This window comes from Patiria miniata, unplaced genomic scaffold (assembly GCF_015706575.1).
Source record: "Patiria miniata isolate m_02_andy unplaced genomic scaffold, ASM1570657v1 HiC_scaffold_1, whole genome shotgun sequence".
Taxonomy (NCBI): domain Eukaryota; kingdom Metazoa; phylum Echinodermata; class Asteroidea; order Valvatida; family Asterinidae; genus Patiria; species Patiria miniata.
The window spans coordinates 20010054-20023731 of NW_024037047.1; the positions used below are offsets into that span (position 1 = coordinate 20010054).

At 40.5% G+C, this 13678-nt stretch overlaps 1 protein-coding gene across 2 annotated transcripts in view; it reads left to right on the forward strand.

The window, feature by feature from the left end:
* The window catches only part of LOC119724988 (UHRF1-binding protein 1-like), a 46576-nt gene extending 37239 nt beyond the window's left edge, over positions 1 to 9337 (forward strand). For both annotated transcript variants that reach the window (XM_038196356.1, XM_038196363.1), the window contains 4 exons: positions 5871 to 6016; positions 6586 to 6714; positions 7845 to 7953; positions 9046 to 9337. In XM_038196356.1, the coding sequence (XP_038052284.1) occupies positions 5871 to 6016; positions 6586 to 6714; positions 7845 to 7953; positions 9046 to 9320 (659 nt within the window). In that variant the 3' untranslated portion in view covers positions 9321 to 9337. The remainder of the gene's footprint in view (positions 1 to 5870; positions 6017 to 6585; positions 6715 to 7844; positions 7954 to 9045) is intronic.
* Positions 9338 to 13678: the final 4341 nt, after the last annotated feature.

A 13678-nucleotide genomic window follows, 5' to 3' on the forward strand; every position in this document is an offset into this window, starting at 1 on the left:
CCGACTGTCATCATTCAAGTTTGGACTTCAACGGTTGGGACATGAACAACATGGTAGATGTTAAATATCAAGTGACATTTTAGTAGGGAGTGGTGTAGCTATACATGTTCAAGGCATTTTTAAGTCACAGGTATGCATCCCACCTCATAATTATGGGAAACTGTTCAACCACCAATACAGGGTGTAAAACAGCACTTCGTATACCGGACGGGCACAATGCACACACTTTGTATGCCTTGCACCTACATGTAGATCATGTTTGTAACAAACTTCCAGAGCTGAGACTACGTCTGTTATCATAGATAATAGGTCTCTTTCAAATGACGTCATTTCCTACAGACCATGCACGTGCATCGGCATTTTGAGCATCAACTTATGTAACGCGCATCGGATGCGTCGTATTTCGAACACATTTCGAGCAACAAGCGCGCGTGATTGAAACATTTCCAACAATGCGCAATGCGTGCTTGATTGCGTAAAATACGCAGTTGCAGTTCTCCTACAGAGATGGCCGTCATTGAGGGAGCCCTATAGATGTAGATACATGTATCAAAGATGCTTTTGATGGACGAAGACCAAGAAAAGACATGTAGCTCTAGATAAGAGTTTCGGACGCAGCGTTAGTCATGAATTGCAATGTTCTGTACATTCCTAGGACAATTTGTAAACGTCGTTTGTGGCTTATTTATTCTGATAGGTAAGGTACAGCACCTGATAACTCATCGTAACTCGATGCATCGCAGCGCTTTGAGGAGTCGTATCCCTATGATGTGTTGCAGCTGCGACGCGTCGTATGTGTATTTATAGCACAATATGGTGAATGCTTTTATTCAGTATATACAGTAGTCGTCTGATAGTCAAACAGTCGTTGGATCTCTGCTCCAAAAGTTTCTAAAACGTATAACGAAATGGCGAACGTGGGATGCAGTTTTAATGGAAAACAAGCTCACAGTGGACTGATACCTACTTTGGAATTTAAACTGCAGTATTGCAGGCTAGTTAATAATTATTCAATGCATTTTCCTTTTGCAAAAGTACACACATTGTCTCGGTATTAAAGTCTCGTTTATGTAATTTCTATGGCATTTAACTGGCTGAGAAAAAAAACGCTTCTTATTTCGCGATGACCATCAGTCAGGCCGTAACTTGGGACGTGTTTTAATTAGGCGGTTGTCAAGGAAAGGAATTCACAATGCGTTCAACACATCGTAAGTTTGGTGAAATGGATCGTACAACGCGTCGCGAGTTGCTACGTGTTACATGTAATTTGGTTTGCGACGTGTCGCATCTTTTCGTGAAATCGGGCCCTAGTCCTAGGGTTTGTATTTTGGACTACATGCTGAAACAGTAGAGGTCTGCTCATGAGAGCCATAGTGAAAGCCATGGTGTGTGCACATACTAGTTCATGTGTGGATGGCACAGTGCATGCACATCTACATGTAATTTTCATCGAAAAAAGTGCACAAACCTGTTACATCTTCACGTGGGTATGGACTCCATCAAAATCAATCCTCTTCCCCTACCATGCCTTTTACACAGGCTAGTCACCAACAGTCAGATAATATTGCAAGCAAGCACTGTACTATGTAACTAGTCAAATTCAGTCAACCGACAAAAGCAGGCTAATGGTAGGCACAGCTGGCTTATCCATCAGCTACAGTCAATGCATAGTTGCACCTACTCAGGAGATGTGAATTTATCATTGGCTTTGCCTTTATCACCGGCACAAGCCTGGTGGTCTACTGATAAGACCTCTGCTTTAGAAAGCAGAAGGTCGTGGGTTTGAGTCGAGTTCCAAGTAAGTTTGTGAATTTTTGGCCCTCGGACAACTCTGAGCATAAAATGTTTATGAAATTACATTGTTTAAGAGCAAAAACTCAATACTGAATTAAGTTGAGAGAGATGTGCGAGTTTTAGTAAGCATGTCATTGCAAAGCCTCCATTGCTAGTGAATGTTTAGTCCGTGCTATGCTTTACCTGTGCACAGTTTTCACCCGCCAAATCATTGTATTAATACGTAGTGGCTAAGTAGCATGTTGTATCCGTAGTAGCTAATATTGTGAGCAGTTTTCCCAAATTCTGTTTCCTTTTTTGTTCATATTCCCAAATTTACATGAAGACTGTTGTCTGAACGTACACAGGGGGAAATTATACATTTACTGGAACATTAGTTCATTACGTCCAGCGCAGAGCATGCAGAGTACATGTACATTTTCAGGACCATTAAATCTAACCTCACCTAAAGCTACAAAATTCTACTCAGTAGTAACCTTAGCCCCGTAAATGTGGCCAATTTACTGGACTACCTCCGTAAACATAGGCCACACATCCACATGTACAAAAACGTGTCGCACTTTGCCAAATTTTGATTTTCACATTTAGGCTTAGTTTGTAGGTTTGTTTTGCTTTAGAAGCATACTCACCCTCTTTATAGGCTAATCAGAAAGTGCTGCCTTTTTCAGATGTCTATTTTTCGTGAAATTTCCAGATTCATTTGCACACGTTTGCATATCAAAATTTCAACATGAAATTTCACAAAAATTAGACATCTGAAAAAGGCAGCACTTTCTGATTAGCCTATAAAGAGGGTGAGTATGCTTCTAAAGCAAAACAAACCTACAAACTAAGCCTAAATGTGAAAATCAAAATTTGGCAAAGTGCGACACGTTTTTGTACATGTGGATGTGGGGCCTATGTTTACGGAGGTAGTCCAGTAAATAGGCCACATTTATGGGGCTATAGTAACCTGTACTATGCATTTCTTTCCATACAAGTGGCACAACACATTAGTATTCTGTGATATTTGGTCCTTGACCCCCAAAGAGCCCTTAGGACGTTAGGGTTAATAAGTTTTATAATTATACTACTAAAAATAATTTTTTTACATTTCTGAATATAAGAACATAATTCTTGTTTCAAGGAATGTTGTTGTTTTTTGTCTCACTCCCTTGAAAAATGTTCTAGAGAGTGAGACGAGCAAATGTTTCTTGAAATAAGATTTTTTTTTAGTTTTAAGAATACCATTTTTAGCAGTGTATTGGTTTGCATTTACACTTGCCATTGATGGGCAGAATAGTAAAACACATATAGGTTAAGTTATCAAGTCCTCTCTATTAAAGCCCATCACAAGTAATTCAGTGCAAGTGTTGGCCAAGTTCGGGCAAGGACCATTAGTCGACTAGTGGTTGATTTGTGACGTACCTTACGCCTGCGCACTGGTAGCAACGTGCGAACGTCTCTAGTCAAACGCTGGTCAAAATGTCATCGCAAAACTTCTGGATCCTGGCTCTCTGCTAGCGTTATGAATGCGCGCGGCTATTGGTTACCAGCGAAGCAACCAACCCCAGTAGGCTGGTTCCAAATAGTCGACTAGCGTAGTCAACCACCGTTGACTAGACAGAGTTCGGGCAAACGTTAGTTAACCATTGGTCAACTATAGTCCTTGCGCGAACTTGGCGCAAGTCGCAAGCTATTCAATGGCATTTGTAACTGTTCACGTGATCACACTTGGGAACAGACTTACGATTAACTTGCAACCAGACTTGTGATGGACTTGTGAGGAACTTGTGATAGGCTTGTAACAGAAATACTATTGACTTGTGATTTACTTGTGACCCGACTACAACAAAGGGCAAGTTCGCGCAAGAACTATTGCTGACCAATGGTCGACCAATGGTTGACTGGTCGATTTTGACCAGTGTTTGACTAGAGACTTTTGACTAGAGACGTTCGCACGTTGCTATTAGTGCGCAGGCGTAAGGTACGTCACAAATCAACCACTAGTTGACTAATGGTCCTTGCCCGAACTTGGCCACAGGTGTTGAGAATGTGTTACTTGAACGTTGGATGCAGTCATGCAATGCAGCTGCAACAGGGTTCGAAATAAGTGGTAGCCCGCTAGCCAAATGCTAGTCAAAACAGCGGCGGGCTAGTCAAACTATTCCTTAAGTAGCCCGGCTGGCGAGTGAAAAATTATTGGGATTCGGCAACGATGAACGTACAGGAAGAAATAAATTAGATTACATGTAGATTAGATTAGATTTTTTTATTGTCATGCTCAAAATTACGTGAAAATTTATTTCCCAGTGTACAAATCATTACATTCAGAAAGAAAACCCCATCAATTTGTGTTTAATTTTATCAACTGTTTTAAAAGGTTAAACTATTAGATATGTTAATCCAAAAACACTTGCCTCAGAATTGAGCCTGAAAATACGCCATTTTGTATTTGAGATAAGAAAAAAAATGCGGGCTAGTGAAAATGCCCGCGGGCTAGTTAAGAGTCCGTTTCAGTAGTCCGGCTGGCTAGTTAACAAAAAAGTTGAGGTCGAACCCTGTGTAATCAATCCATACTAAAACTTACCATGTGACTGACAGTTTTAAATTCCTCGAACCAATGATACGAACTAATCTAGAGGAATTGGTGTGCCTGTACTTACCAAGTTTGTGATAGACATACATCACTTTGTGTCGCATAATGACATAATGTTGAGCCAAGAACCCATTGTGTCTCTTTTGCTGATGGATAATTTTCTGTATACGGCCCCAGAATCTGGAACAAACTTCCAGAATACATTACAGATACCACCTCACTGCATACATTCAAGACACTCCTGAAAGCTCACCTGTTTCAGGAGGTGTACCATCAATCATTTTTCTTCTTTCTGATGCCCCATCAGCGCCTTAGAGTAAACTTTTTGATTTTGGGGCTTTATCAATTTCTTTTGATTGCTTGATGATGAGACATGTCTGTTGTGGCATAGCCTATGAGTTAGTCCCTCAAATTGAGAACAAGGTATTGAAAATCTTTGGCCACCCCTCACTTTTTCCCACCTCATTCCCCACTCCTTCCCTTGAACCCCCCCCCCCCAAAAAAACACCTTAACAAACAACCCTACCAACCCCTTGCCCTTCAAGCGATCCTTACCTACCCACTAAATCCAACCCCTTGCCCTTCGTGCAATCTTTACCTACCCACTAAACCCCCCCCCCCCCAAAAAAAAAGAATAAGTGTTCATTCAGTATAAAGTAAATATCAGATAACAGTTTTGTTCATAACCACCATGTATGTATATAACACCAATTCCAGTCAGTCAGTCTAGGGTGGTGCCAAACCAATTTATCCTGGAGATTTCAATTAATTACATAAACATTACAGTTAGGAGAAACGGCATGTACAATATACAGAAAAAATTGACTGTTGCAGTCATTCGAAATGACTTCAAAGTTGAGTCAATGGAGAATCAATACATAAAACTCACCTGTCTGAAACCAACATCAACTTAGGTTGGCCAGTGTTGCTCCCTTAGAGCTATAATAAATTACTAGAGCGCTAACTCCTCATTCTTGCGCGCAGAGACGCTTTGAAGCTGTCCTGGGCGCAGACATTTTGAATTCATGTGCGTGTTTGTAGAACATAAATAGATGGATTGGATTTTGAAAGTGTACTCTAAATGCAACGTGCAAGTAGAACGTACGCAAACAACTTAAGCGCGTCATGTTACGGTTAAAAAAAAAACTGTCACTGTTAATCATCTGCAGCGTAGATTTACGTAGAGCAAAATGACACGCTCATTTGCTGATCATGCATTCCGGTTTTGGGCGTATCGGTTTCGATAACGCACCGGTATGGAATACAAACGCAGATATGCAAATAGCCGTACAAAAGCCGTTCAAAATTTCAAGTACTCCATAGATTTGTGCACAAACATGGATGCGCCCAGCAGGCATCACTTTGTACATGAGTGAGCGCTCTAGTAATTTAATATAGCTCTATTATTGCTCCTTATGTACGTACTGTTTGGTTCGGCGCATTAGGACTAGAATCAATACTTCAGTCACGGTTTTCACATGTTGGATCTCTTGTTTAGGTGAGCGCAGTAGAAAGAGCAAACTGGACGACACAGAGCTGGAAGCATCAGCCAATGTACCGGTAGCGCTGTTGAGGTTACAGAGCGGACCCAAGGCAGACATTCTATCGCCAGGGGGTGGAGAAAGAGGATTCCTGCAACTTGAGGTAATTCAGTTCAAAAAGACTTTATGCCATAAACTTAAGTGGTAGAACGACTAAATATCACTTCAAATACATGGTGCAAGTTTTTATTTCAATTCAGGCAATTCACAGTGCAGTGTGCCACCAAGAGTTTGCCATGGAGAGTCCATTTTTCAACTTTGCGGTCGACAAAATAAGGCCTTTTTGAATGAGTGTCAGTAGACTACTTGAGCTAATTTGTTATAGATTGGGGCATATCATTCTGCTGCCCGTACAAAAAAGCACCATATTCATTAAAAAGAAAAGGGCAAACAGATACTTGAATCGTACGCTTACGAAACTACTGACCAGAAAAACTAATAATTTCATATGTCCTGCGCTGTGAATTTGTTGACCAGCTCCCACAACGCACTGGGAAAAATGAACTCTCGGTGGCAAACTCTTGGTGGCGCACTGCATTGTGAATCGTCCCGAATTGCAAATGAAATGGCCGTCATTTACAGTGTGTCTTTCAACAAGCAAACTTTCAAAATATACTTGTGTATATGATTTGGTTGATCTTATTTTTTATTTTTTTTTTTTTTTGTGGTTAGGTGTGCGGTCTGGTGACCACCTTCCGCATGTCCACCATGACCCATCTTGGCAGTTTTGTGACGGACGAAACGATAGGCGATGCCATGCCTATGTCCATCAGGGCGTTCAACTCAACAATCGAGCTCATGGTAAGATCCCTCATAAGATCATTTTCCAAAACCTGGCTTTGTCAATAGTGTTGTCTACAGTTTAAACTATGCTTGTCCAACCGCCCCATTTGAAGCTTAGGGCGCCGATGACTGCTGAATGCTTCCCTAACCATGCTAAATGCAACAGAAAGCAACAGAGCTAAAACATTGTCGCATACTGTTGCATTTAGCAGGCAACTCAAGTCACCGTGCTTTGTTGCATCTTGTTGCATTGAGCAGGGTAACTGCTCATAGTGCCAAGGCAATACAACAGAATCCACTGTTGCATTTGGTTGCATTAAGCAGGGTAACTGCTTGGTGCCAAGGCTGGTGTGCACTGGGTTAACTGCACAATGCAACATAATCCACTGTTGCGATGTGTTGCATTTAGCAGGGCAACTGCTCATAGTGCCAAGGCGATACAACAGAATCCACTGCTGTATTTGGTTGCATTTAGCAAGGTAACTGCTTGGTGCCAAGGCTGGTATGCACTGGGTTCACTGCACAATGCAACAGAATCCACTGTTGCAATTTGTTGCATTTATCATGGCTCTTATTTCAGCTAAGTTGTATTTTGTTGCAATTGGCAGGGTGCCTAGAGCAAACCTGTTGGGGGTTAGGGTTTATAGGGCAACTTTCCCATAGACTTGTGCACAAACCTAAAATGTCACCTAACCCAACTGCACCTTATTCTTTCTCCACGAATTTCGGTATAGGTGTGTTTTGGACCACAAGGAATCAATCTAGATGGTTTGCAACAATACAATTCTATCTTCAAAGGGTCGTTTTAACAAAAGGGTGACACCAGTTTGTCGCCACAATAAGGCATGTCATCCTAATGCAGACGCGATTAGCAAAATCTGTCGCCTGTACACAGTTTTTAGTAGTTTAATACCAATACTGTATATAGTGCAATTTTTCAAACTAATGATCATTGCGCTTTACAATATAAACAAAAAGCACAACACAAACAATCAGACATAATGAACAAATAGTGATGTATAAAAATACATTGTATCAACAATATTAGAAATCAACCAATCAGGTGAACTTTTAGGTGACGTTCACACAAACTTTGTTCAAAATTTCAGTCTTTAATTAAATTCTGACCCACCCCCCTTTTTTTGTAGGATGATACTCCGCCCATCTACCCGACCCATCCTGGTCCCCAGCCCATGTGTCTAGCATTGTCAACCATTCACGTACACCGCACGGCCGACGGTGTGTTCCACATAGAAGGTAGGTTTTTTTGTATATTTTTAACCTTTTTTTCAGTGCCAACATAATTAGGTCAGTTTTACTTGCAGGAAAAATCAAGGCTAATAATTATAAAATGCAGTTGCTTATTATGTATACATGCGCATGTTTATGGTGCAAATCGAGGACACACAAAACCAATGAGAGCTGTTGCGAAAACGTTAGTGCAAACAAAAGAAAAGGGAAGAGGAACAAAAGAAAATCCTTGATTTACACCATGAACAAATGTGTGTGTATATGTACGTGTGCAACGTCTCAATGTGCTTCACAGCTACATGTATTAGCCATCAGATTCAGACCATGAGACCAGTTTTCTGCAGCAGCTTGAGATCAGAGCAATCTGGTCTCTATCCTCACAACTGCCCATTTATACTCCTGGGTGGAGAGAGCCAATTGTGGTAAAGTGCCTTGCCCAAGAACATAAGCGCTACTTCACTATCATGACCTCAGTTCTTCAGGCCATGAGACCAGTTTTCTGCAGCAGCTTGAGATCAGAGCAATCTGGTCTCTATCCTCACAACTGCCCATTTATACTCCTGGGTGGAGAGAGCCAATTGTGGTAAAGTGCCTTGCCCAAGAACATAAGCGCTACTTCACTATCATGACCTCAGTTCTTCAGGTCATGAGACCAGTTTTCTGCAGCAGCTTGAGATCAGGGCAATCTGGTTTCTACCCTGACAGGTGTCCGTTTATACTCCTTGGTGGGGAGAGGCAATTGTGGTAAAGTGCCTTGCCCAAGAACATAAGCACCATTTCACTATCATGACCTCAGTTCTTCAGGTCATGAGACCAGTTTTCTGGAGCAGCTTGAGATCAGAGCAATCTGGTCTCTATCATCACATACCCATTGACAAGTATACTCATGGATCGAGAGAGGCAGTTGAAGTAAAGTGTCTTGCCTTAGAACAGGATTGCAACAGATTTAAACCACATTCCAATCACACATGAGTAGAAATGTTATTTCAAGAAATGCAAGAGGAAAAAACCCGAACAGGCAATTTCTCCTATTCTTCACCTTTTTGACATCACGAACATAAAATGCAGAATTGTACATTATTTTACATAATTTTACAGGTGTGAGTGATGCACCCAAAGTGGCCTCCATTCCTCCCACTTTAGAGGACAAAACCCCAACAGCATCCCCGGCCCAACTTGAAGAAGAGAATGCACAACTCATCGCTCAAGTTGTAAAAATGAAGCGAGCTCTGGACGTCCTAGAAAACGAACGTTCATCGCTCCTCGGAACCCTGGAGCACCTACAAGAAGAGTTGCTGACAGTGGACCGAGACAGAGACACACTGCGGAGTTCGGTCGTTGAGCTGTCCAGAATGCTCAACGTACAGAGATAAGTGGCCAAATCCAAAAACAATTACAAAGAAAATGACTGGAGCAGAATTTGAATTTGGAACATCATCTAGATTGCCATCCCTGCGATCTACCGACTGAACTTTCCAGCCCAGTGCTGGTGGTTCAACAATTAGTCTTTCTTAATTAACAGGTGTGCAGCATTCCTGACGTTACTAGCATGGCGAAAGGGGTTGGGGATGAGAAAGAGTGGGAGGCATTCAAGATATTTTTACTAAACTCTTTTTAAAATTTTGTGGAAATTGTGTCCGACCTTCGGATACTGTAACCCCCTCCCCACACCCCATAATGCATTGGGGACATTCTTCCATCCCTCCCTTTTTGAAATTGTCTTTTTTTACGTTATCTCTTTTGTCCCCCTCCCCCTAACTTCAGATAGTGTGCCCCCATCCCCCACCCCACCCCCAAGCACTGTGCTGCCATTGCAATCTCCAGGAGCTGCTACAAACAAGATAATTTAGTAAGAGCAGAAAGAACTCACTTTTTCAAAAACGATTACCATTACCAGCCAAATAAAAAGGTGTATTGACTCGTAATGCTGATACCTGGTTCTCGGGTGAGTTATAAGTACGTAATAGCAACAACAAAAAAGTCTGCTTGGTACTGGTACATGTAGCTCCTTGAAATCAATCCCCTTCTTGCAAATATGGTGCTGAAAACTTTTAAAGTAAACAGTGTGTCTAGTTTATCTTTATAGTCCATTTAGGGTTTTGCATTTATATTAGAGACTTGGCCATTTCCAAAAACTCGGCTCTTGAGCCTCTTGAAAATACTTCCAGAATTTGGACTCGTAAAAGGATTTGATCATCATTAACTCTTTCAGTGCCCGCGAAATGTGAAAAGTTTAACCCTAAAGTGCCCAACTTCGAGCGTTTTTGTTAATTCCAAATTCTGTAAACAAAAAAAAAGTAAATAAGTTTTACTCACTAAATTTGTTGTTGTTGCTCTCTGGTATATCCTTGATATATTGGAAAGTCAAAAGTAGTCACAAACATAGTGTTACACCCTGAAACACTGTCCTGCACACAGGGGAATTCTGCACTTTTTGCAGAAAATACGAGATTTAGTGCTGCGCCCTCTCGCAAGAACTCGAATGAAAAAATAAATACAGGTCGTACATGCATGAAAATGGTACCATTAGAAAGAGCGAGAGCGCCCCCTTTTGATAACATATTTACTCTACCTCGTTCATGTACGAGGTTTGGCAATTTTAAGTACGAACATTTACGAACATTACCTCGTACATGTACGAGGTTGGCGCTTTTGTACTAACAAATATACCTCGTACATGTACGAGTTTGGCACTGAAAGAGTTAAGCAGGAAATTGACCTGTCCGCAACTTCGTATTTTGCACTTACAATTGTGACGCTGAAATTCCTGCACTTTTATGATGGTAGTGCAAGAAGCCACTGCTGAAGACAAGGCCCAGTTTTCAAAAAAATCTCTCATGACTAGCTATATAGCCAGTGGGAAATCTTTGGGAAACTTTTATCCATCCATGTAGATATACATACCAGTCATGCCAGTATTAAAGATTTGACAAGCAGATTGTGTCCTGAACACTCTTAGTGTGTGCACTAAAAAAATTTACAAAAATATGAAGTTTTTAAATTTGATATTTTGAACTGAGTTTTGAAACTGAAACAAAATTCTTTCAGGCAATAAACTGTTCCGTGTGAATAGTTCAAATGGTTATGTGTGTTAAAGGATCATTTGCCACATGGAGCTGTTATGGTAAGCAGAAAGAAAAATCAGTTAGCAAATTAATGTGCTTGGCTTAAAGGGAAGATACAACATTTGCAAACATCAAGAAACGAAATGATCAAATTATAATAAAATATCTAACTGGACTGTTAGTGAATGACCGTTCAAAGCAAAGTGTAAAATTGGGGCTCCTTCTGTGCTGTCATTTTCAAGAAAACTTGTATTTTTCCAATGTTGGTCAGCCGACTATCATTGGAGAAAAGTGGGTTTTTTTTTCAAAAACTGCTCCTAATTTTTCATCTGTAGTCATTCTGCATTAACTTTGCAATTGATTACACATCTGTGAAGGGGTACAAGCCTGCTAGACTGATTCTCTGACCTTACAATTCCCAATGTCTATAAATTGCAACGTCTCATCTTACGTAGGGTCAGAGAACCAGACTACAAGAATATGGTTGGTTTTCTTGGATTTTCCAGCATCTCGGAAACAAAACGTGAAACTAGTCAGTTTAACAATATTTTCTGTAGCACACTTATCCTCCAAATTCATTTTTTTTTGAAAATTGCTGCAAAAGCAAATGTTGAATATTCCCTTTAAAATCAGAAAATTGTGCAAATGATCCTTGTAGCCTTGACAGTAATAATGTGTGTGGAGTGTTTTTATGAACAGTTATTCTGGTAGTGCAGTCTTACTGTTGAGGTAAAACCAGGGCCCAATTTCACGGCGCTGCTAAACACAAAAATTTGCTTAGCACAAAAAAAGTCTGGCCTATAACAGCAGGTTGCCAGCCAAAACTCCATGTGATTTTCATGCTAAGCAAGCAACTGCTGAATCCTAATCCTGAGCAATATACCATGTGATTTTCATGCTAAGCAAGCAACAGCTGGATCCTAATCCTGAGCAATATACATTAAGTGGAGTTTTGGCTGGTAACCTGCTTTTATTAGCCAGACTTTTTGTAGTGCTAAGCAAATTTTTGTGCTTAGCAACGCCGTGAAATTGGCCCTATAGCTCCACGGTTGTGCACAGCGCCTATACCAAATATATGTGTAGATACTTCAATATTCATTTTCCATACAGATCTCAAAAATTAAAATGCAACTCAACTCATCTGTACATTTTAAATAGGAAACGTGTTTGGGTTAATATTTTTATTTTCATTACCAATTATTAATATTACTTGAAAGAGGATTGTATATGCCTTTCCCCATTTTTACGTTTCTCACTTCTTATGATTTACACACTATAAGCGTCTGCCTTTTAAATTTGCATATGGCGTTCCTGTACAGTAATGATCAATTGGAAATGGCTGTGCTATATAAGGTTTTACGGTACGTAAGTATGTACGTAAGCACTCAAGAACGGAGAAAATTAATGTAATGAAAAGTGTAGTTTAACTGTTGGCAAAAAAACCTCCAAATTTTGTTTCTAGAACTCTATCAAGACAAAGCAGTATGGCACATAAATGCAATCAGTTTGAATAATGTGAGAGCTTCAAACGTTGAATTTATAATTAAAAAAATAATTAGAAATGTAGTCTTTTAGTTAAAACTTTATCAGCAAGTATTATTTTACAGCTGTAATTATCTTAAGAAGTGCAATTTGTTTTCCAAGTAAAACTGTGATAAGTGTCCATTAGAGATGCTGGTTTGTGTGGTTGGTGGGGTCAGGGGGCTATTTCATGAATCTGTTCTCAGATGGAATTTTCGCGTGCCGTTTAAACACTGTATACTCAGTGTGATACCTCCCGAGTGAAAGTTGTAAAAAAAATCTGCACTAGGAAGCAGGAGGTCGTGGGTTCGAGTCCCACCCGAGTGATTTTTTCCAACTTTCACTCGGGAGGTAGCTCACTGAGTATTCAGTGTTTAAACGTTGGTGAAGGGCAAAACCAAATTTGATTCATGAATCTGCTAAGCACATTAGAACATTGGCTAACCAAAAATAGATTACCAACAGGTTTTCAAGCAGACCCAGGTGAAAAAGTAGAACACTATTTAAGCTAAAAGTAAAAAAAAAAAGGGGGGGGGGACCAAAAGTTGGACCTTGGAGGACAAAATCAGGATAAAAGTAGGACTTTTGCGAGGTTTCAGGAGTACTTTTCATTGGTACCCATGTCCACAGCACCATAAGCAGATAAGTCTCATTTGGCATGTTCAGGGCCCAATTTCATAGCACTGCTTAACAGTAAGCAGAAAAGTTGTGCTTACTATAGCAGAAAATCATGCTGCTGCTTAAGCACTATTTCATGCCGTGATTGTGCTTGCAGTTGTGCGCATGGAGATTTCTATTGTTACATCACTGATTTAAGCAAAGTTTTCTTCTGGGGTTAAGTGTGCTTTTGCTGTGCTTACTGCTTAACGGTCCCTATGAAATAGATGGAGGCTCGGTAAGCACAAAGTCGGCTGTTAAGCAGCGTTATGAAATTGGGCCCTGTACTCACTACACTTGTGCTCCATCCCCGACTAATCTCTTGGAAGTACAGTTGGAGCATTCCTGCCCCCGACATGCCCAAGATGTGTGATTTACCTGTTTACATGACAGTGTGCAACACTGTTACGAACAAAATTCAATGAGATTTCATTTTTCTTAGAGTTGTGTGAGTCCTGTGTTAAAGAAAATGTGAAAAGATTTGCGCC